Genomic DNA, 24,299 nt, shown 5'->3' on the forward strand with positions numbered 1-24,299 from the left:
TAAACAGAATGTGATGTGCAGTCATCCCTCCCTCTACCTCTGCTCTGTCGATTGGCATTTCCTGTCTCTTCTGTGGCCAGGTCTGCAGAAAGAAGAAGGAAGCTGGCTGAAGTTGCAGGGGGAGCACCTATTTAGCTTCCAGCTGAGAGCTGCTCATTGGAACAGCCTAGAACTGGCCTTTAGTCACCCTAGAGGCTTCATGGCTTTAAAACTCTTTCCCTTTCTCTTTGTGAGTTATGGTCATGGAATCTTTGCAATGAAATCAAGTCATAAAGCATAAAGTCAGCATTGAAGTCCTGCCTTCTCCTTGCTTGCCATTCTGTTTTATTACACTGTATTGCAATGATCTATTCTCCCCTGAAGATATAAGCAGAATGCCATTGATGTACAAAAATACTGGTAAAACTGAGGCCACAGCTCCCCACTCCCCATGGAGTAATAACTAGAGGACAGCCTGTCTTACCAGCACGTGTAAAATTTCCAGATTCAGACCCTAGCTCTGCTGTGGTTGCTATGTCAGCCAAGAACATGACAGTGAAGTCCTTAAGGGGCCTATGGATCTCCACTGTCTGGAAGATAGTCAGCTACTCCTCTTGGCTGAACTGATTCTCCCCCCTCCTAGTTTTACTCTCTGACAGCCACATAGTGAGGGTGGCCTGTTGCTCCACCAAATGCTCAAGCATGGCATAGGTGGGGTTCCAGTAAGTGCTAATATCGCTGATCAGGCCATGCTCTAGCATGCTTGTCAGGACCAGCTTCTGATGCAGTTGGTGAATAGCTTTCACACTGCACAAGAAGTGACACATGATACTCCAGCATCTCATGATGAGACACTCATGAGTTGCAGTGTCCACCTGGATTCCTCAGAAGAACCTGGTCCCAGAGCATCCTTCACCATGAGGTGAAGTTTGTGGGCCATGCTGTAAATGTGCTTGAAACCCATTTTCTCTGTCACTGCCCAGATATTTGAGCCCCCATTAATCACCATGTATTCCGTGTTGATGTCCCTGCTTACCCACTCCAGTGATTGCCACTTGATGGTGGCAACAATGTTGTTCACTGTGTGGAGCATCTCTTGTTCTTTCTTTTTTGATGTTATCTTCTATTTCTTTGCACAGGTTATTATAATAGTTCTCTTTGTCTCTGCATGCAAGATCCAGGAAATCAAAGGCAAATTCAACCAGTGTACAGTCAGCAAGAGAATTATTATAATAGTTCCCTGTCTCCACAAACAAGCTTCTGAAAAGTTCCTTGGCAGCCTTGTAAAGAGAGGTCACCATGGTCCTACTCATCATGGTGCCAGCAGGGGGCACATACCAAGGAGAGCCTGAGAGGAAGCTGATATCCTTGACCATGGAAAAGGGAATTATGAAGGCAGTTTGCCCTGGAAAAATAAATAAAGCACTCTTAAATATCTGAGTGGGGTAGATTAAAATTGACATGTCTGTTTTGTTCAGGGGCAGAGCAATTTGTGAGAAAACCAGGAGGTCCTTTGAAGATCCACAAAAACAGTCAGAGCTCTCTATGCCAATTTTACTGCAACTCCAGCAGTGTTAGAATTATAGAATCAAAGGGCTGGAAGGTACCTCCAGGGTCATCTAGTCCACCCCCCTGCACAATGCAGGAACTTCACTACTACCCCAACTGCCCCAGTGACCCCTGCTCCATGCCCAGTTATATTGTGGTACAGTTTAAATAACAGCTTGCCTCTTTTGCAGTGAAAATTACTGGGGCCAAAACAGCATGGGAAATCTTGACTGTAAGAGCATAGTCCCATCATGAGTGTAAACATCTTTGCTGGTTTATGGCCAAAGCTAGATTGGCAGAAGTGACCAAAAACTAGATTATGAGCAACCTAAATTCAAGTTACATTTTGAATTAGATATTATTAAATGTGTAGTGTTGAGGGAGGCTCTTGTACAGGAGAAAAGCTTTCCTGATTGATGCTTTGGTAAAACAGAGGTGAGAGTGAGGTAATTTCATCAATGTTTAGCTGCACCTCATGGAATCATGAAGTAATTATGCCATACTTATAATGCAGCACTAAATTAAAATTAAAACATACCTTGAATTTTTCCACGTTTCCATGGAGATATATTCAGAGTATAAGCAGCTGTGTCACCAGGTTCAACAGTTAGAGTTGGATCACCGCTTACTATCAGAAGATCTGAAGACACCTAGCATGATAAAATGAAGCAAACAGAATAAAAAGCCAAACAACCTTATATACAGAAACATTGTGAAGATAACATTAAAAATGTTGCTCCCAAACTGAGCTGAAGCACAAACATTTCTTTATTTCTCTTACTCTTCCCTGCAGTGCCTAATTGACTATAGAATGAAAGGAATACTTTCTGCTGTGCCCTTTCAAATGCATCAGAGTTAAATTTTGGTGCTATTAATCAAGTTAAGGTACATTAACTCCTTGAAATATTCCTGACCAACATTCTTCAAGTAAGGGTTGCAAAATCAGGACCACTGCTCTGTGCAGTTCATTAAGTCTTGCATTAAGTATAACACCCAGTAGCTAGCTACTCAATATACTAATGCTTCTTTAAACAGAACCCTTATTCATTCAGGTAATTTAAAAAGAACTAGCCTTTTTTTACAGTGAAAAGAGGTGAACTGGATTGCTCTGTTTTTCAGTCTGCTCACAAACAAGTTGCTTCATCTTACCATAAGCCTACTAATCCATATCCTACATAAAATGAACTTGTAGATGAACCTTCTAAAAGGCTAATATTGCTTCATGTTTGGGTTGTTTGAAAGTTAGCATGACACAGTGGTTTGATTAAAACTGTGTAATCTGCCTGGAGTCTCAGTGAGAAAGGTGGACAATTAAATACATAAATAGCGGACAGAGTCTTCGATTGGTGTTTGGGACACCCCAATTCAAATCCCCACTCTGCCATGGAAACTCGCTGAGTGATTTTTGTACCAGTCACACTTTCAAGAATATTGAAAACAAACAGGCCAAGTTCTAGGAGTTGGTTCTAGCCTTTAAAGCCTTAAACTGTTTAGATCTAGGATATGTCAGAAAACATTGACATATACATGATAGTCCTTCCCTCATGAGTTTAGATTGTGCTTCTGTGATTGAGGGATATAGAACTGGGCTCTACACAAAACTGATCATTTCAGGGGTAAATTCAAAGCTGTGGAACACCCTTCCACTTGAGGTCCTCTTCTTTCAGACATTTCATAAATATCTTGAAATGCTTTTAGCCTTGTAACTGATATCTTTTAGATCCTGGTTGCCCAGGAGGACTATCTTGGGAGGAGGAAGATCAAACAGGGGACCTAACTGTATTTCATGCTTTTTAAATAGGAAACTGCAGGTGATATATCTATGCAAAAAAATTAAATATAGATTTTTCTCTGTTCTTCCTTTTCAGTTAAATTTTCTCTTTTCCTAAGGATGAAATATAAAATATTGCCATGTGTTATGTATGCTCTGTATATTCAATATACAACTTCTACTAATGGCATTGTTCTGAATTGAGAAAATGGTATCAGAAGAAGCACTTTTTCATCAAACCAATCATGCTGCAACACAGATTTCAGGAGACATATTTGCACCACTGTTACAACTGTAAGGCAGCAGGTTTACTTAGCATGAGATTCAGTTGATGGACAAAGGGCTGGGGTGGTAATAAGTAGCATCATAAAATGAAGGGGAAAGAGAACGAAGTATGAGACCACTATCTCCCAGGAATGGGAACAATGCTCACTTACTACTCTCCTGAACTACTAAGTCTCCTTGTGTATTAATATGTAACGGCAACTTCGGTGACTAAGTATTTGAAGCTCAGTTCACAGTTTCTCAGTTTTTCACACAGTCATTGACAGGAGAAATTGGAGCCTGCCTCTTTCAACAGACTGAAAAAAGGAAAGCAGCCAAATTCTCCCAGGCTCAGTCAAGAACAGCTGTTGATGGCAGGGAACCTTCTCATCACCAACAAATAGCAAGACATCAGCTGTGCATAGGGACAGGGACACATTTGCTTCAGTAAATATAAAAATACTTTATGGCATATTTTGATTATGCACATTGTGCTGCAAAGTTTCTAATACGTTGGAACTTAAAATCCATCTAAACAATGATACATACTGATCAAGTCTATTTATTTTCTCCCAGGATATATATTTTTCATCAACATCATATTTGGACTAATGGAAAAGCAGGGGAGGGGGGGGAGTCATAGCAATTTTTTTGCTAAATGGATAACATCTAAAAAGATGAATAATTTATTACTACTGATAAAAACTGAAAGCAAACCCAGTGTGCCACATCAGGTGCCTAACAGTGCAATCCTAAGAACGCTGTTCTAGGTTTAAGTCCCATTAGATAGACCCAAGTAGGATTCTGAGTTGGCCTGCTTAGGATGTCCCTGGAGTAAAGCAACTGGAAGTAAAGTGATTACTTTCTGTCAAGATGCCTTTGTGTGAAGCACTCCAGGTGATGCAGAAGAAGAAGATAATGAACTGTGTTACCATGGTCATAAGACCTCAGGTTGAGGCCACTGAATATGTGGACTGCCACTTGGATGAACAAGTCAGCGATGTAAGGAGAAACTAAAAAATGCCAAACGAGCAATGTTGAATTAGAGGAGTCAGAAGCCAGCAGGCAGATAGTGAGAAGTGTTTCAGAAAAAAAATATTAAGAAACTGATCATGAGAGGAAATTTTAAGAAGAAAAACATGTTAATAGTATGACAAGTAGGGAAAGGGTGTACAGTTACATGGAACCAGCATGACATAAGGCACAAAAATAGAGATGGAAGAGAGACAAACAGTAGATTGATTTGAATAGAATGATCAGCCCAGGGCTCTATTTCACAATATATTTTAAATGTCAGGATTCTGCTTAGAATGTATGAAGTAATAATTATTTCCTTCATGACCAAGCAACCAGAGCCATCAGAAGGCAGGATTTCTGTCTATGGCTGGCTCTGCTAAGGAAATGAATTCTAGAAAAATACGTGTTACGCCTCATAGAGCCCCTAAAGTGACAGTCAGGAAGCACACATGGCTCAGAAAAGAAATCTAGAAAACCAAGAATTATAAATCCAAGAATACTAGCAATCTGGCCCAGAGCTATACAGATGCAGTAGACCAGAACAAGGGGTTAAGCAATTCTACTGTAGCTTGGCTGCAAGGGTGGCCAAGGAAGCTAAGAACAAAACTAGTATTCAAGGACAATTGAGGGCAAACCCAGACATCATCTGGGTGTTTTGTTTTCAGAGCTCCCATTGATTTTCTAAAGTTAATTTTCAGGTGCATGGGTCTTACAGGGTAGGGAGAGGGGGGCCTCAACCACATGCCATATTCCCATCCTGAAATGACCCAAGGGATCCCCTATGAGCCATGCTAGATTCAACTTAAATGTAACCCAGTGGAGCACAAAGCAGCTTCCTGGGCATGCTTCAGGTTGGGGGAAAGTGCATGAGGTGGGGGAAAGCCTTAGATTCTCTCTCTCTCTCTACTTACTATGGTCCCTTGGGTCCCTGCATGCTTGAGAATTACGGAGACCTCCTAGCCTACTTCTTCATTACCCACTGACACTTGGGGGAGGGGGGAGTGTCTGAAAGCTGGCAAATACCATCAAGTTTTGTCCAGATCCTAGAGCATCACATTGGTGTCATGTCAGTGATATGATGTCACTGCTGGTTATTCACCAGAAGTGACACCCATGCCCTCCATCCCCTCTCACCCTCCTGCTAGTTGCCAGCCAATGGCTCACAGTCCTACTATCAATTAACTTTAAAAATTTGGTGGAAGCTCCAAACTCAGAACTTCCAGAGCAGGTCTAGTTTACCATGTGAAAAGTAGCCAAATATAGCCAAGCAATGCCGGTTGAGAATTTTGAAAATTCCTGGTTAGTAGATAATTTTCCTTGCTTTCTACACCTCCCAATTTGTAAAAAAAAATAGTCACTAAGTAAAGATATAGATACACTCAATAAAGACTTCCATCACCCTGTGTGTTTGCCTCTAATCCTCTTCTCTGATTGTACAAAGCAAATTCCCAACCAGCAGAGCTTATTTGGTGGGACTAATTTTCATGTTCTGTATATAACTTGCCATTAGGCTATTCAGCCCAGTACAACATACAACTTCCTCGATGTGTTGTCCCATGCCATTGAAATGTATGCATTGGCACTGAATGTATGCTCTTCCCATTGGAAACTAAAGATAGATTAGGTATTCTGCTTGCTTACTGACCCCCCCCCCCTTCTGAGTTGGCAAAGGTGCTGCCGGACGCGTAATTGGAGATATCTAGTCTGATGATTCTGGGGGACTTCAACATCCATGCTGAATGCTCCATATCAAGGCCAGCCCAGGAATTTATAGCTTCCCTGACAACCCTGGGCCTCTCTCAAAAAGTGACATGCCCCACACATGAAAGCTACCACACCTTGGACTTAATATTTTGCACTGAACTTTCAAAGGAAATTCTTGTTTCAGGGTTGGAGATTTGGCCTGAACCATGGTCTGAACGTTATCTATTGAAGACAAAAGTGAATATGGCCTTGACACCCTGCAAATAGGGGAAACACATTAAACTGGTTTCCCCACATAAGCTCACAGATCCTTCTAGATTTCAGAAGCCCTAGAGGATCTTAGGATTCCCAACATATTCTAATGAGGCTATGGGAAGAGCTTGAGATATAAAGTTCCTCAAAACTACTCACAACAGTGTTCCTCTCTGACCTTTCCAACCCTTGAAACTGAATCCAGTCCCATGGTTTATCATGGAACTAAGTGACCTAAACAGAGCTACTCTAGAAGACATTGGGAAGACACTGGGGAAAACTCACACTGATAGAGTATGCTATGGAGTCCAATGGAAGATTTATGAAGCAGCAATTAGGAATGTGCAATTTGGGTTCAATATTCCTTTAAAAATAAAGAATTTAATCTGATTTGATAAAATTTGGTATTACTGAACGCAAAAGAGAATACCAAATGAGATTTGGTATTCTCAAACTCAAGTTTACTGAATTAATTTGGGTTAATTTGATAAACTTCGGTAATAGTGGCTGGGCTGTTCCTTTGTTAAGGAACAGCAAAGAAATACTGCATCTTGCCTTTTTTTACCAGATGGGAGGGAGAAGAAGGGAGGAGGGAATGAGGCAGAGGTAGAAGGGAGGGGGAAGGGAAGGGGGAATGAGTGGTCAATATTTGCAGGAGCTCTCTTTTGGCCAATTGTTTTTAAAACCTTTGTGTGCTCTGGCTGTCTGGAGAGATCTGAGACCCTGCCTGCTGCTGGCTGTGGACTCTCACTCTGTAGTCTGGCCTGGGTCTGGCTTACTTTGGACTCAACATGGAATGTGACTGGAACCTGCTGCCCAGTCGATTCCTTCCTGCTGCTGCCTGCTGAGACTTGCAGCAGGTCTTCTGCTGCTGCTTGGTTTGAGGGTCGTAAACTCATTGGGTTTTTTCTCTCTTTAGGGACAGGAGATTGGCCTGGTGACTGGGAGAGATAGGGTTAGGGGAGAAGGGAAATGTTTTATTTTTTACTTTGCATTTTTAAAACTTTTTTTGATGTGTGGGGAATGCTTTGGTTGGGCCTTTGTGTGTAGGAGGAAGATTTGCTTTGAAGTTGGTTTCTGTTAATTTTGCTGCTTGTTCTTCTCAGGGTTTTTTGTTGTTGCTTTATCCTGTTGTAGGTGTTGTGTTATTTGCGGTAATAGATCCAGTTAATTTTATTAAATTTACCTGGGTTTGCTGGTTGTTCTTTTTGGGGGGACTTGGTGTTGGGGTGTTGTTGGGGCTTGGGGTGGTTTTTTTTATGCTGTTGTTTGCTGAGTTCTGTTTTCTGTTGCCATAAGTTTGGTTTGGTGTTCAACTGTTGTTGATTCAGGGTTGTTGTTCTTCTCGGGGGGGAGGGGGGAGCTGCAGGGGAGCTTGGTTCAGTTTAACTTAAATTACCTAATGGTGTCCAGGTGTACTTTTTAGGTATCCTGAGAGGGTCGTGAAGTGTGAATTTTAAAAAAAAGTTTTTAAGATATGCTAGTTTTAAGTCTTGTAAAGTAAAACTTAATTGGTAGCTGTAAAGAAAAAACGTTATGTTTAAGAGTATGGGAAACCCTTTTGAGAGCTGGTTTGGAGGCTTCCTTGGCTGGAGAAATTCCCTCCCCCCTTTTGGAGAGGCTTTTCGCTTTTGCTAGCAGTAAGTTATGTTTGCTCTGTCCTTGAGTCAAGATAAGCTGTTCTTGCTGGCTAATTGGTAATTAACTTCGCACCTGTAGATTGGGGTCCTGTGCCAAGAGCTGTGGACTTGTCACACGTCCCTTTTTGCATTTGTCAGGTGATGTAGTCAAGCTAGGAATGGGTGTGGTCAGGCCTGCCTCACTTTGGTTCCTGCTTGAACCAATATAAACCGGCTTTTAACCAACATGGAAAAGCTTGTGGTGGGCGTCTATCTCAGATCTCTGCCCACGCTCTTTTGCTTTGCTTCTGGCTCTATCTGATGAGAAGGACTGAAGCTCCATCTTTTGCTTTGGCTATTTTGTGAACCCTTTACCAGGGATTTTTGCTTGTTATGCTTGAGAAACCAACTTGCTTTGCCTCCTAAGAATTCAGTGTGGTATGTAGAGCATACTGCTGTAGATATTTTTTTTGTTTGTGCTCACTTTGGGTCTTATGTGTGATGACTTTGCACCTTGAATAAATCTTTCTATTTTTATCTTGTGTGGGTTATTAAGACTCTGAAGCCTCATGGCTATAAAACCTTTGTTGAACTCAACCTATGTGTGCTTGAGATCCACCTACCAAACAACTATTCTTTGGCTGTGAACTCTGCCTGCAAGCTTACCCTTGCAAGGTAGACTTTGCTTTGGCTAAATTCCCTAATAGGCTCTGGAGCTTTGCTCCCTAACTCCTTAGACTGGGGAGCTGGTGGCAGCTTATCTGGTTTGCTATTTGCAACAGGACCTGCCAGGCAGCCTGTGTCCCTTCTCCTTAGCTGGGCTGGGCCCAAGGGGTCTGGAACTCCTTGACAGTAGCTATGACGGAACCGTGCCCCCCCTTCACTCCCCCAGTGTGAGACAGATTTTCCTGCCAAAATTTAGTTTGCCTGCTTTTGCTGAGCAGCCCAAGTAGAATGTTCATCTTTATGGTTTGGAAGTCTGTTTGTCCTGCCCTGACAGTCAGACATAATTTTGGCTTTTTAGCTCAGCCCAGGAACTTGAAGCAGAAGCCCTCTTCCTTTTTGTTGGAAATGGCACCGGAGACTGTATAACATTCAAAAGGAAATAATAACTTTATTTAACAGACAGGGATTGAATAAGTATAGTCAGGGAATGAAAGTGCTGAGGTAAATGTTGAAAGTACAGAGTGCACTTTGAGTAATAGGCAAAATAGCTTAGTTACTCATATTCTTTGTTCTTAGTAGTGAGAGGTGTTTTACTTAATTAACCTTCTTCTCCTAAAAAGATATAAACCTTCTTCTGTTGGCTTGAAAGGGAGTCTAACCTACTATCCAATCACTCTTGCCAAAACACTCCCAGTTCTATGGTGTCAGTGTCCAGCGAGCTTCAGCTCCTGCTGACACTTATACAAAGAATTCTTAAATAGAAAAGTTTCCTCTTCCCTCACTCCAGAGGGGAGCCTGTCTGACCCTCCTTCTCAGACTCACTCACAAATTCTGAACAATCCTGTCAGAAACCAAATGACTCACTTCAGATTGGTCTGAAACTGACCAGTTAGAGAATAGATGCAGAGGAGTTAGCCATGTTAGTCTGTAATAGCAAAATCAAAAAGAGTCCAGTAGCACCTTTAAGACTAACCAACTTTATTGAAGCATAAGCTTTCAAGAATCACAGTTCTCTGACGAAGATATAAACCTTCTTTATATCTGCCATTTTTTTTGACCGAATTCCACCAAATTTGCAGGGACCCCCTAAAGAAGATGCCCCCAGCCACCTCCAATCTTTTACTACAGAGAAAGGCAGCCAATCTATGGCGATCATCCTTACAATCTTCCGAGTGATAAGCCTAGATGCTTTCTGGATCCCCTCTCTGGCACACTACTACCATGTGCACCAAACATCTCTGGCAGAGATGTTTGGCATCCCTTTCCTACAGAAGACCTGTTGAGGAGCATGCGAGAAGTGGTTGTGGGATGAACTTCCCTGCTGGCTTGCTGGCAGCTATGTGGTGTCAGTCTCTCCTCCTGAAGAAGCACCAACTGGTGGTGCTTTGTCATGTGGTGCCTGAGGCTGGTCATTAAAAGATGATTCACATCTTTCCCTCGACTGATCTGGCCCTACAGTGCTGACACTGTGCATACTGGGGGTCCTCCATTTTCTGGAAATGCTCCCAGATGTTGGTGGACAAGGAAGGCCCACACTGCCCTGCAGCTGCGGGCACCCCAGGAGATGTCTCCTGTGAGACACGTGGCCCAGACACATTTCTAGGCTGGGCAGAAAAAGATGACTCACGGCCAAGCTACACATGACGAATGACACTTGAACGGCAAGTGGATTGAGTGGAGGGCAAGTGAACAGGGAGAAATACACTTGCTGTTCAAGTGTCATTCGTCATGTGTAGCTTGGCCCTGAGAGAGAAGGGGTAGAAATGTGCACAACACCACTTCCACAATCTCTTCCTCTTCCTCCACCATCTTCCTGCTTTACCCTAAAAGTTTTGCCGCTGGCCTCAGAGGAAACTGGGAAAGGCTCACTGATGGTAAGACCTCCAACCAGTTCCTCCAACATTCTCCGGATCTCTGGACTGAGCAAGAGGAACGGAAAACTCACGTTCCCAAGCCCACCCCAAAAGACTCTTCATGCGGCTTCTCCTCCCATTGCTGGGTCTCAATAAATGGAGGGGGGGCTCAGAAGCAGGCACCTGCCCAGTGCCAACTCCTGCCTGAGGCACCTGTGGTGGGCATGGTGCTCCTGTAGCTGCCACAGGAAAGAGCGCCTTGTGATCCCTTTTGCTGTCACCAGAAGCTAGGCTGGTGAATGGCAACTCTGCTGGGATAGGCCTCCTCTGCGCAGGTGTGGGGGGAAACAGCCCTCCTCCTCCCCTCCACCCCTCTAGTCTTATCTCTTGCCTTTCCCCACAAGCCCTCTCTGGTCTACTGTCACTCATTTTTCTGCTCCTGGAACCTACACTAACTAGTAATTAATATTATTAAAGAGTTAAATTACTAACCCATCCAAAGCACCTAGCTAAAAATTAGAATTAAAACCTACCCACCTATTCTAAAAGCTTGCTTTTTGTGGATCTAAACCTGGAGATGGGCACACAAATCTCTTTTTAAAAGGCCCTATTTAGGTGTGTGGTAGCACTACACTAGCAAGCATTTCTCTTCAGGAATTAAGCTACCTCTGGCCAGAACCCCAATCTACAGGTAAATCTGTGTTTTAAAAAAACTACTTCTAATGTTCCTGCTCTGGCTCCAAGGGAAAGACTAGTTAAATGTCATTAATGGGCAGCCTATTTATCTATAGAATTTGACTGGAACCTGAACTCTTCTTAACTCCTACACAAGTCTATTAAAGGGGGAAAATTCTGTTTGGTCTCTAAAAGCTACTACGGTGGACTGCACTTGAAAGCAGGTTTTCTAGGTACAGGAATTGAGAGCTTGAGTGACATTCTCTAACTGCAAAATCAAAAAGAGTCCAGTAGCACCTTTAAGACTAACCAACTTTATTGTAGCATAAGCTTTCGAGAATCACTGTTTTCTTCGTCAGATGCATGGAGGGCAAGAAGAAACTGGTCAGATATATAGGTGGAGAGGGGAGGGCAGAGTAGATGCAAACAGTAGCTTCTGATATGGAGATCAGTTTGCTTCTGTTAAGGAAGTCAGTTACTTCTGATAATGAGATAACCATTCATAGTCTCTATTCAATCCCATCTTGACTGAGTCAAATTTACATATGAATTCCAATTCAGCAGCTTCCCGCTGGATTTTGTTTTTGAAAGGTTTCTGTTGAACTACTACTACCATGACATTCCACCAAGGACTTAGAGGTCACTGTAGTTCAACAGAAACCTTTATTACTTCATTATCAGAAGTAACCTTGGCGTTAAAAGACGGAGAGGGGGGAGGCCGGTTATGGAAGCAATGAGTCAAATCACCTTCAACCCTGACACCACTGAACTCTGCCTAGCTCCTGCAATCTCAGACTGCCTTGGACTGCGACCTTGGACTGCTTTGGACTAAAACTCAGACCTGCCCCAGTGTTGACCACCTGGCCACCACTAGTCTTGGCCATGCCTTGCATCTATGACCTCAGACTGCTTTGGACTATGGCCCAAATCTGCCCCAGTTGCAACCATTCAGACACCACTTGTCCTGACTTTGCCTTGCTCTTATGACCTACAGATTGGACCCTGACCATGCTCTCACCAGCTGCATGCTTCCTTCTTGCCTGTATAGACAGACAATGGTCTCATGTCACTCGGCATGTGGGGGAACCCATGACACAACCCAAGGTAGGCTGCCTCTTCCTCCCTCCCTCTTCCCTTTGGGAGGGCAAGACTGGGTTAGGAAGACTGCCCGTTTATTTCCCCTTTCTTCCTGTGGAAGGGCAGAGCCAGGGCAGGCTGGGGGAAATGGGGAAACTGAAGATGAAGGGAGAGATAAACGTAGGTTGGTGGTAGGTGAGAAGGAAAGAAGAAGTCAGGAAAAAGGGAAAGGTTATGGTGGCTTTCAGGGAAAGAAAAGAGGAAATAATGGGGAAGAGGAAGTGAGACGCCTCCTGCAAGTCTTTGCGGATTCCACTTGTATATTTCAGTTTATAACTTGCTAAATTGATTGTTAAAAGGTCAATACTATTCCATTTCAGTTTACAAAATGCTAAACATTTCTCTGAAAGGACAAATAAATACTATTGCTCTGACAAGTTTAATGTAATGGGCATGTGAGAATTCTGAGCATGACTGGTTGAAACAGACATTGAGAGCTTTCCAACATGAGGGAGAGAACAGAATCTGAGCTGACAGCTGAAAGAAGATGGATCCCAGCTAAGATCCCTTAATAAACAAACAACAAACATACAAACTAAGTGACAGCTCAGGATGACAAGATGACAAGATGTGTGATGTATGCCAGCATAGCCAAAGAGGCATTATGAAACACTAATTTACCAGTTAAAAACACATTAACAATTTAAGCATCTCTCATTTAATTTGGTAAATTATGCCATTGAAATGTTTTCCATTCTGAATATGACAATATCAAATGATGTTAGGTCAAATTGATTCCAGGCATGTCATCTGTTAGAACCACCATTTCTTCCTGTCTTGTGATGCAGTGATGCTTGAATCTATGACATTTTCCTTTGCAAACTTGCATGCAAGGCCCCCCTGCCCTATTTTACCTTGTATCTCAGTTCATTCCTGGTAAAATTAGGCACCATTATGATCTTCTGTGTAATCTGCCTCACTGGGCAGTCTATCAAAATGTGATCCAATGCCAAAGGTTTTGTTGCAATCCCCATCAAGGGAAAGACATGATCTGTACCATCAGCTTCATTTTGTAAAATAAGCTTCCCCTATGATAATGAGAAAAGCAAATATTTATTAACACAGATGCAAACACTTTTGCATCTGACCAAGAAACCAGTTTGGGAGAGATGCTGAAGGCCGCATATTACATTTTTTTGGTGAGTACGATTGAGATTCCTTGGATCTGACTTATTTTTCCTACACTCACAGAGCAGCTACAGGGAAAGACATTTTTAAAGTCCCCAGGAGCCCAGTTCTGCTTGGAACTATGACATGAGTGGGGAGGAAGGGCTCCTGTCTTCTCCTCTGTGCCATTTTCCCAAACCAAAAGCCCCAGCAGGGAGCTATTCGCATCACTTTGGAATGGTAGAGCCAAAAAATATGTGGGAGAAAGGATTTCATAAGAAGAAACCCATCATGTCTACCCACCTGGGAGCGCCTATTCGCTCTCCTGCTCGAAGGAGCCACACGCTGGCTGGCAGCCTCACCTGTCTCGTTCCTTGCAACCCGCCTGGGAAGCACCAGAGAGAAGGAGGAGGCAGGACAGGCCCCCCTCTGCAGAAGGCCAGCCACGCCGCCCTCCCGATGCCTTGCACATGTGGTGGCATCTGCTGTGCCCATACCCCTTTGTGGCCCAGCGCTTTGGTTTCGGCTGCAGGCACCATTTCCCTGGCCAGTGCCAGCCTATCAGACGCCCGGTGAGGCAGGCTGGCCAAGCAGCATGGAGTGGGCAGCATGGCTGGTTGGGGCGGGGGGCCACAGAGGCAAATGGGTGGCCGCCAGTCAGCTGGAGCAATAGTGGGGGCGCCTGCCTGCCAGCCAGGTAAATTGGTGGGTGGGGGATGGGGACGGAACAAAGTTTCCCCCGGCCTTTTCATTTCAGTGTGCTCCGAATCTTTACAGAGCATACCAATGGAGTTTAAATACCCGAAACCTGCAGCAGGAAACCCATGCACATCCCTACCTACAACTATTAATTAAACAATTCTCCCATTGCACTTTGTTTCTTTTTCACTTCCTGGACCTTATTGATGTGGTGTGCCCCCACTGCCTTTTCTTGTTTGAGAACATAGGAGGGACATAGGAAGAACATAATGGGAACGCAGGAACAATCCTAAAAAGATTTACACCGAAGCCCACTGGCTTCAATCCATTTAGACAGGTGTAACTGTTTAGAATTATGCTGCAAGAATCCTGGTATGAGCCTCTACTTGGCTCATCAACAAGTACTCTGGCCCCTCCAATGCAATCTGCTGCTGCCCAATCACGGGCTTTTTCAGTGGCTGCCTTGGCCCTCTGGAACAGCCTTCCAGAGGAACTGAGGGACATGTTAATCCTGATGGAAATTCATAGGTGCTGCAAGACATGTCTTTAAAGAAGTCCTTTATTATCTAGTGATGACAAGTTACATGGGCAGGAGATTGTTGGTTTTGTAGGGCAGCAGTTTGTTTAAAGGGGCATATTAGTGGTTATTACTGTCACTGAGCTGATGGTTTTTGTTACTGTTGTTTTCTCCCCATTTTGAATTGTATTGTTGTTCCCTGTCTGGGATTCTACTTGTCTGGTTGAAAGGCAAGTTAATAAATATTCCAAATAAATAAATAAAGGAGAAAGGGAGTTCAACTCATTGGAGGAGTGATGGGATAAAAGTGAAATATATCTCAATATTCACATCCTGACTGTCAAATTTAGAAGCTCTCCAAGGAAGCTACAGAAATAAACAGAAGCAATAATAAAGTGATTTGGACAGTAAACATACTCTTATTGACTATATGGGCATTTAGCAATTGTGTTTGTGTAAACTGCTGTCAAGTCATAGCCAATTTACGAAAATCCCTGCTGGGGGTAGAAACGTTCAGAGGTGGCTTGCCATTGCCTGCCTCTGTGTTGCAACACTGGACTCCCTTGGTGGTCTCTCATCCTAGTACTAACCAGGGCCAACCCTGCTTAGCTTCCAAGATCTGACAAAGTCAAACTAGCGTGGGCCATCCAGATCAGAGCATTTAACTACCACAAGTATAAATACATTGTCATGTAATACAGTGATCTGACTCTTTATTTTGAATACAAGAGACATTCACAGTTCCTTTTACCCAGCAATTTCTTTGCCACGCAACACTTCACCACATAAATATCTCATCTGGAATTAATTATAGTTGTTACACATAATTTGGTAGTGAGTGGCTGGAGATAAAAATGAAATACATTGTATATGGTAAGGTGCATCAAGCTATTAAAAATTCATGTACAGATATGGTTGTTTCAGATTTCTGCTTAGTTTCACATTTCAGCAATCCAAATAATATTGCATTGCTTATTAGATGTCTCATTCGGTTGATTGTATTGACTTACACTGTGTAATCCACTTTGGATCTCAATGGGAAAGGTATAAATGGGAAAGGTATAAATGGGAATGGTATAAATACCATGACTAAATAACTAAAATAATGTATGTTTGAGTGATCCTAAATTCCTGTTAGTTGTTTGTAAGTAAAGTGCTGTTCATAAAAAACAGTAATGATTTTGTTCACTTACCTTAGTCACGCATTCAGTAGTTGGCTTGAACATAAGAGTATAAGTAGTTGTTTCACCTGGGGGTACATATATGAGAGGAGGGCCATAAAAACAGCATCCCTTTAAATTGGCTTTAAGCTTCCAATCTTGTTGACTCATGTTAGTCTGTAACAAAAAGGTATCCAAAATGAAATGTCGAAAGGTATAGCAAATATAAATGCTGCTAAGATTTCACAGATTAGTAAAGGGCATATCTTTTTTAGACTGTGCAACATCAAGGCACTCATGCTTTCAGATATCATTGTAATTTTTCAGTATGCTTTAATTTTATTTTTATTATTACTACTACATAGGGGCATGAAATTAAATTGTGCAGTGTTTCCCCAAACTTCACACTATACTGTGTTATGGTTCAGGTTGGAGATTAGCTGCACTCAGGATTGCCAGTTCTCCTAGGGACCAAACAGGAGGTGGAGGGCACAGGGGAAGTGGTTACTTACCTCCATGCTCACCTGTTGTGCTGGAAATGGCACTTTCTGGTGTCAGTGGAAGCAACAGAGGTCAATTTACTTACTTAAAATCAGTTCCAATCTGTTTGGGGCCAATTTTTAATGGTTTGGCCCCAGGTGCAGGTGCAATAACATTTTCTAGCACAACAGGGAAGTGCCTCCTCCATGCAGGTGCCTTTCCCTCCTGCCAGCCCCTCCCCCCGCCTCAATGATACAGTGTGAGGGTGATTTTTATCTTTGCACTAGATGGAAGAGTTACTGGGAACCTTTTGGTTAGGGAAAGTGCGCTTGATTTGATTTTTAATCCATATAGTCCTCCCATTTTTGTCCTCACAACAGCCCTGTGAGGTAGGTCATGCTGAGACACAGGTGACCTTTAAAGCAAAGTGGAGGTTAATACGTAAATAGCCTCAGACCTTGTCCCACAGACTAATCACTACACCATGCTGGCTTTCTAGAAGTCTTATTAATTAGGACTGAAGGAAGAGTTTTTCCCTTCGATACCAGTTAACCATCCCCAAAAGATCATTTAACCTGCAGAGTAGGCAAGACCTCAGGGACTTATAGAATCATGTGATGCACCACATCCTTAAACCCCAGTATCCTTCCCCACATTAAACTCTATACTGAAGGGAAACAAGCTGACAACTAACCACACTAAAAGCTTGCACCTATGCAAAGTCTGCTCAGCCAGTAACCAAGTCCAAAAACCTTAATCTCTGAAAATGAAAGAGTCGATATTATGTTCATTCTGGCCATTGAAAACCTGTTATTTAATTCTGCATTACTTAGGGGTGGATGTTTTAATAAGATGAATGCTTGTATCTTTTTTATCAAATTGTGAAGATGGGTGAAGAGATATCCCTTCATACATCTCAAAAAACTATGCGTGTTCAGGCTGACTTTCACTGCAATGATTTTAATTCTACTTCCAACCCAGAGTACCTTTCAAAGCACACTTCTTTCATGCCTCCTATCCAAATCCCTCCCTGCTCTATTCCACGCTGTGTGAAATCACATAGTGAGAAAATAATCTGTAATCAATGTTTGTTAAATCATTTTATCTGGGCAGGGTTTTTGTTTTTTGTTTTTTTACAAAACAGGAATTGTGTTCATGTCACAACCGCTGGAACTTTAGAACTGTAGGAAACAATAGCAAAACAATAGCTCTAACACTTTTCCTGTTTTTCCAAAACAAGCTCTCCTAAAACCCTCAAGCCATTTTGCTCCTAGATTGCAAGTTACAGGTTAAAGTCCTAACTACAAATTACTTCTACCATATGATTGCCATGGTGACTTGCAGCCATACAATAGCTGTGAGTTTCCCATGGAAATTCAATTCTGAAGTAACATAAAGGCCCATTTCAGACTGGGACAGTGGCAGAGGGGAAGGAATGGGTCCTACCTGCCCCCTGCACCATTTTCCTGTCCTGAAATGACTCCATTATTTCTCCAAAGTGCTGGTATGAGAAAAGTGGGATATAAATATCTTAAAGAAATAAAAGAAGCCAATTGTTGAGGCAGTGGGACAGGCACTACTTTTAGATCTGTCTACCTCATCACAACGGCCTCCTGTTGCAGCATCCCCCTCCTCATCTCCTCTCTCCCCTCTGGTAAGTCCGCTGGTGAGGACCTGATCCCTCCTGAGTTGTTTAAATCCTTTTTTGACTGGTGGGTGCCCATCTCTGCTGAGTTGTTTACCCTGATTATTCTAACTCGTGTTTTTCCCTCAGGGTGGAATCTAAGCATTGTAGTCCCAATATTTAAAAAGGGCTGCAAATCAGTCTTCCCAAATTATCAACCAATTAGCCTGCTGGATATAGCCACCAAGTTGTACAGGAAATTTTTGCTGCATAAATTGGAAGACTGGAAAACTTCCAATAATGTTATCCATCCTGAACAAGCAGAGTTCAGGAAAGGCGTAGGCAGGCTCTTTACCAGCTGGGTCAACACCAAGGCCATATTTACAGCATTTGCGGATCTAACTGTTGCCTTCAACTCAGTAGATGGGAACCAAGGGAGGGCGAAACTAGCAGGCTCTAATATTGAAAAATGCCTCGTTTCTGATTCGGGAATTTCATTCCAATATATCCGCTAGAGTTCCCATAGGCTCTTTTAACAGAGGAGATGCTGACTTCTTGGGGAGTCAAGAGGGATGCATTTGGGCTGCTTTACTCTTCAGTTTGTATTTAAATGACATAGTTCCAAGTTTGTCAGGACCTGAGTTCTTTCAACTATCACTGGGTGGGTCAGAAAGTATCAATTTTCCTATATGCAGATGACATAGTGTTGGTGTCCTTAACGTGTACTGGTTTAAGGAGGATGCTGAACAAACTGAGCAATTTCTGTAAGGATGAGACCATAAACATCAAATTTTTCCAAGACTAAAGTAATGGTCTTTAGGAAGAGACCTCAAAGATTTAAATGGTCAATAGGTGGCAATCCCATTTAACAATGTAGAACGTTTTAAGTATCTTGGGTTGATGTTTAGTGAAACCCTCTTATGGAAAGCCCACTTGGTGATAACAAAAGCCTCAGTTTTGAGAACTACTAGGGCCATCTTTAAATTTTACACCATGAAAGGAGGATTTTTAGTTTAGCCAGCCTTGAAACTGTTCCAGTGTAAGGCCATCCTGCAGTTTCTATAAGGAGCAGAGATCTGGGGCTGGAATGAACATCTGATCTCAACGCTGGAACCAATCCAAAATCTCTTTTTAAAGTGAATTCTAGCTTTACTGCAGGCTGAACTTGGGTTGCTGTTTATCAGAGCTCCTTTGTACTTGGTCTTATTTAGATTCTGGAGAAAGCAAAGGCATCTTTCCACTCCTAAGGCAAAGCAATGCACTGCTGCTTTCAGATGCCATTTGCACAGCTGGCTTTAAAAATATCCTCCATTGTTATTTTCTGGTGGATGACTTTTGGAGTATCCCCTTACCTGGTCTCAGCATATGAGACTGGATCTTTAAGACTGATGCTAGTTGGACCGAAGTACAATTCTCTGTTCCAAATTTTCTTCCTGGTCAAGTTGTTCAAGAGGGACCATGGCAGAGCCCCTTATTTGACAAAAATAACCTTTCCTAGTCTTAGAATGGCTTTATCTTCTCTGAGGTTTCAAACCATGTCATTCTAATGTGTTTTAGTGTACTTTTATTTGTTTTTAACATTATAGTTTTATTGTTTATTGTTCATGTTTTACTTACATGCTTTATTTGCTTAATTGTGATGGCCTTTGGCCGCATGCAATAAACGTTATTCTGAAAACTACTGTAAGCAATGTAAGTTGCATATATGTAAACTATCAGATATGGCTGGAAAACCAAGGACTTCACAGAAAAGGTTAACTTTTAATATATATATTAGTTTGAATTATTTTTAGACAAAAGTTTGGAACATTTCAGCTTTTTTCCATGGGCCAAATCATTCCAAGATATTTTCCTATTTTCAGCATAATTATAAGTTAATGGTAAAAAATTGTACAAGATCTGCAGGATTATGATGAAATAAATGAGGGAAGAACTCTTGTTTTTCAAGTGCTAACACACTTTTTTGTCAAGTCAGCATTTTGAGCCCAGTATGACCCGTATTATTTGACTTCCATCATGTAAAAACTGACATACTATTGGGATGTCTTGAATCACTGCTTGATATGCTGGAGTTACAAACTCCAGCTCAGCTTCAACAGTATCTGTGTTTACCACACATTCAATGTTATAGATCCGGATGTCATATTTGGACTGTAGAAGAATTTGGCAAGGATATCGTCCAGGATATTGAGGTATAAACTTTATGGAAAGCTCAACTGCAGCATCTTCTGTGGAAAAAACAAACTTTGTTTAGATTAAATACATGCATTATAGCAGTCACCTTAAAATCTCTGAAGATGCTCCAAAACACTCTCTAAAGAGAAAACAAAGACACATTTTATTAGTTTATTAATTTATCTTGCAAATATATAACTACACCTTCCCCTGTTCAGTTAGAAAATGTGAAAAGGTCCAACACACTGTAGCTAATTTCTGATTACAAAGATCACCACAGGCAATTTGGCTTTTCTCTTATAAAATGGTGCTTGGTTACAATTAAAGACTTTCACAAGTCCCATTTTCAGCATTAATTCTGTTTTGACCTGAACTCTGTTATTCCTTTTTAAAAGCTCCAGTTTGAAAGGAATAATATAGCATTATATTATGTGCCTTCAACATTACTAGGCTATCAAGCAGATTATAGACTGCTCCTCAGAGGTTCAACCTTTTCTGAAATAAATTAACTTGTTCTCTCATAAAGACAAGATTAATGACCTGCTAATTTATGAATTATTATCTCTTTTCTGTTTTGTCACCAAGTTATTATCCCCACCAGCTATCTTGCACAAAAACGTCCCACGTTTGTCAGTTATACAAGTAATAAAACTCACTCACTTATTCTTGGGTCATAAATATATTTCTTTCAAATTAGACTGCAACCATCTCTTATCACTTATACAATACATGAGAGCAAAGAAAATATCCAAATTAAAAGATGCATCAGTCTTTTGGAATATAGTTTAAGTACATATAATGCTCCAAAATTTGACTCACTTAATTTTTTTACATAATATTAGTAATAATATACTGAAGTAAAAAATCAAATTGTAGTATTAGGAAATCATTTTAGATAATTTGAAGTTACTGTCATTAATATAAGTGTAATTTTCATAATCCTGTATGTTTTATTCTCTCACCCCAGGATAGTTCCATTCTTGTATGCATGTTATATTCTATAGAATTTATCACACATCAGGTGACATCTTTATACACATTAAAAGGCTGCTTTTCAATCATGTTATTATACACTGGTTCTGTTACCCAGGTACAAAATAAAGTTCTCACTTTAATTATGAAGGTTGTATGCAGGTCATTTTCATAAACTTTTCCCTTAAAATACTCCAATCAATTATCGGGCATTCCTTGCAAGTACCCTTCATAACATAATGAGATGTTTGGTATTTTGCTACTGGAACCACTGATGTCTATAACTATTGTAAAGATAACTGTTGCAATGTATTGAGAGATTTGAATGCATATGCACCTTTGACGTGGCCCTTTTATTCCCTCCCCCTCGGGAAGTTTCTCCCCACTCCCCTTATCCAGCCCCCAACGCTAGGCCAATCACTTGTACTATAACAGGTGCCAGGACTTGGCCCCACCTGCACCCAGGTGCGAGCCCTTGGGCAAGCCTCTCCTCCCTTCTCCCTTCCTGGTTCCACCCCCCAGCCCTGCTGTAGGCCTTTACTGAGCCTGACCTGTTGGGCACCTGTGTTGTGGCTGGTGCTGGGGTGGCCACGGCCCTTCATCCGTGCCACCGCTGCCTTTCCTGCCCGGCGGGGTCAGACTCCTGCCTGTTGCTGCAGCCGTCCTTGCATCTTCCCCGCCACCGGGGCGTCGGGCCACCTGCCCGCCTCTGCTGCGGGTGCCTTCCTCGCTCCTCCTTGGCTGTGCGGCGCTGACCCCTCCTCCTGGTGAGTTGCAGCGCCGCTGTTGGCTCCTACAGGAGTCTGGGGGGGGCTTCTCCAGGTGTGGGAAGACCCACCTCTGGACACACACCCCACCTTGGGGCCGTTGTGATGGGATCGCTTGATTTGTGCTTTTGCGACATGAAGTCCGTGTTGATGTTGCAGTGGCCAGGTCGGTGGCATATCACAAAACTGAAAGGCAAAAGAGACAAATACCACCTCAGTATTTGGGTACTATGGTCCTTCATGCAGGACATCCATAGAAGGGGCGCATGGTCTGTGACTAAGGTAAAAGGGTTATTGGTAAGATAATACTGGAGGGCCCTGACGGCCCACTTAACAGATAGGGCCTCCTTTTCCACTGTGGCATATTTACGCTCAGCTTCCTAGAGTTTCCGTCTTATAAAGAGAACGGGCTTCTTGTGGCTGTTGATATCCTGAGATAGCACTGCTCCAATGCCCATGTCGGAGGCATCCATTTGGACAATAAAGGGTTTGTCGAAGTCCAGGTTTCTCAAGACCGGAGCCCCCAACAGAGCGGTGCGCAGGGTGTGGAAGGCTTCTTCACCGGCCGGGGTCCAGGTGATCTTATTAGGCTGATATTTCCTTAGGAGGTTTGTTAAGGGGCTGGCCAGAGAGGCGAAGTTCCTTATAAATTTTCCGTAATACCCTACCAGCCCTATGAAGCGCCTTAGGTGTTTCTTAGTGGCAGGCTGTGGCCACTCTTCCAAGGTGGCCACCTTCTCTGGGAGGGGCTGCAGCTGACCTTTGCCTACCATGAACCCCGGTACTTTACTTTGCAAAAACCCAGTCAGCTTTTCCCTGGGTTGGCATGGAGTCCAGCTGCTTGCAGGGCCTGCAGGACCTTTTGGAGATGCTGCAGATGGGTGGGCCAGACTGGGCTGAAGATAACGATATCATCAATGTATGCTGCTGTAAAACCTTGACATTGGGCCAGCACCGTGTCGACCAATCGCTGGAAGGCTGTGGCCGCTCCATGTAGACCAAAGGGCATCCTGAACAGGAACAGCCTCTGGGGTGTGGCGAAGGCAGTCTTCTATTTGTCGGCCGGCAATATCGGCACCTGCCAGTACCCCTTTGTAAGATCCAAGGCAGCTAGGTAGCGGGCGGTCCCTAGCTGGTCAATCAGGATCTCGGCATGTGGCATGGGATAAGCATCGAATTGGGTGAGACGATTTACCTCCCTGAAGTTGACACAGAACCTGACCAAACTGTCCAGTTTTGAGACCGATACAATAGGGCTCCACCAGGGGTTGTGGGAGGGTTCGATAACCCCCAGCTTGAGCATATCCACTACTTCTTTATCCACAATGTCCTTTCATTTCCTTGGCAGGGGCCACCAGGGAGCCTGCATGACCCGCCCGATAGGGGTTGGAATAGCATGTGCCACTAGGGTCGTGCGGCTGGGGACCCAGGAGAAGCTCTTGAGGAAGTCCCAGAGTAGGTCCTTTACCTGTCTCCGCTGTGTCAGACTGTGACTTGCTAAAAGTTGCAATCCAGACTACCTCTTGCAATGAGACATGAGTCCATTGATTTCAAAAGATTTACTGAATATAAACAACCATTATAGTCCACAATCCAAGATACAAGGATCTTGGCTGATACAGAAGTATTGTTACGAATGACAGGCAATAGCAAAGGTACAGAATAGCAATTCCCTGTAGGCCCCATCCTCCCCCACAGTTATCAAAACAAACGGCCCGAGGGTGAGAAAGTGAAAGTTTCCCAAGGCTGGAAAAGTTGTAGACATAACATTCTTCTTCTCTCTGTGATGTTCCAGTGAACTGCTTGCCACCTGCAACAGAAGCACTTAAAATACTGACAAGATTAAAATGGAGTCTCTTTGGTTTGAAGATACATAAAACAGTCAGAACCTGACACGCTGCTCCAGCCCTAAAGCTTCATCCAGCATGGGCTCTTCTGCTGCTGTCTCCGTGGGAGTCCAGGGCAAGTGTCCCTTGGAAGGTTCCAGCAGATCTCCTGCAAGATGACAATCTCCCGCTAGCAGCTCTTGCAAGCCTTTGATGTCATTGACATGCAGCCTCTTTGTCTGTTGCCGGGAGGATCCCCATTGGACGAGGTAAGATAGAGGTCTGAGCACGTGGATGACGGTGAAGGGGCCTTGCCACAGGTCACCTCCCTGATGGGGCCCAAAGACTCACTGGTTGACAAGAAGTTTTTCGCCTTCATGGAACGTTTGGAGTTGAGTCCCCTGGTCATAGCGACTTCTCTGGCTCTCCTGCACCTTCTCCAGGTTCTGCAAAGCTGTTTTCCTGGTGAACTTAAGGCGTTCTTGGA

At 43.0% G+C, this 24,299-nt stretch overlaps 1 protein-coding gene across 1 annotated transcript in view; it reads right to left on the reverse strand.

The window, feature by feature from the left end:
- LOC129326556 (cilia- and flagella-associated protein 47-like) overlaps positions 1-24,299 on the reverse strand; it is a 286,389-nt gene that overhangs the window by 252,961 nt on the left and 9,129 nt on the right. The window contains exons 2-5 of the mRNA XM_054974773.1: positions 20,107-20,300; positions 16,002-16,145; positions 13,340-13,513; positions 2,066-2,177 (exon numbers count right to left, since the gene is read on the reverse strand). Of these exons, the coding sequence (XP_054830748.1) occupies positions 2,066-2,177; positions 13,340-13,513; positions 16,002-16,145; positions 20,107-20,300 (624 nt within the window). The remainder of the gene's footprint in view (positions 1-2,065; positions 2,178-13,339; positions 13,514-16,001; positions 16,146-20,106; positions 20,301-24,299) is intronic.

The sequence above is a fragment of the Eublepharis macularius genome, chromosome 3, assembly GCF_028583425.1.
Source record: "Eublepharis macularius isolate TG4126 chromosome 3, MPM_Emac_v1.0, whole genome shotgun sequence".
NCBI lineage: Eukaryota > Metazoa > Chordata > Lepidosauria > Squamata > Eublepharidae > Eublepharis > Eublepharis macularius.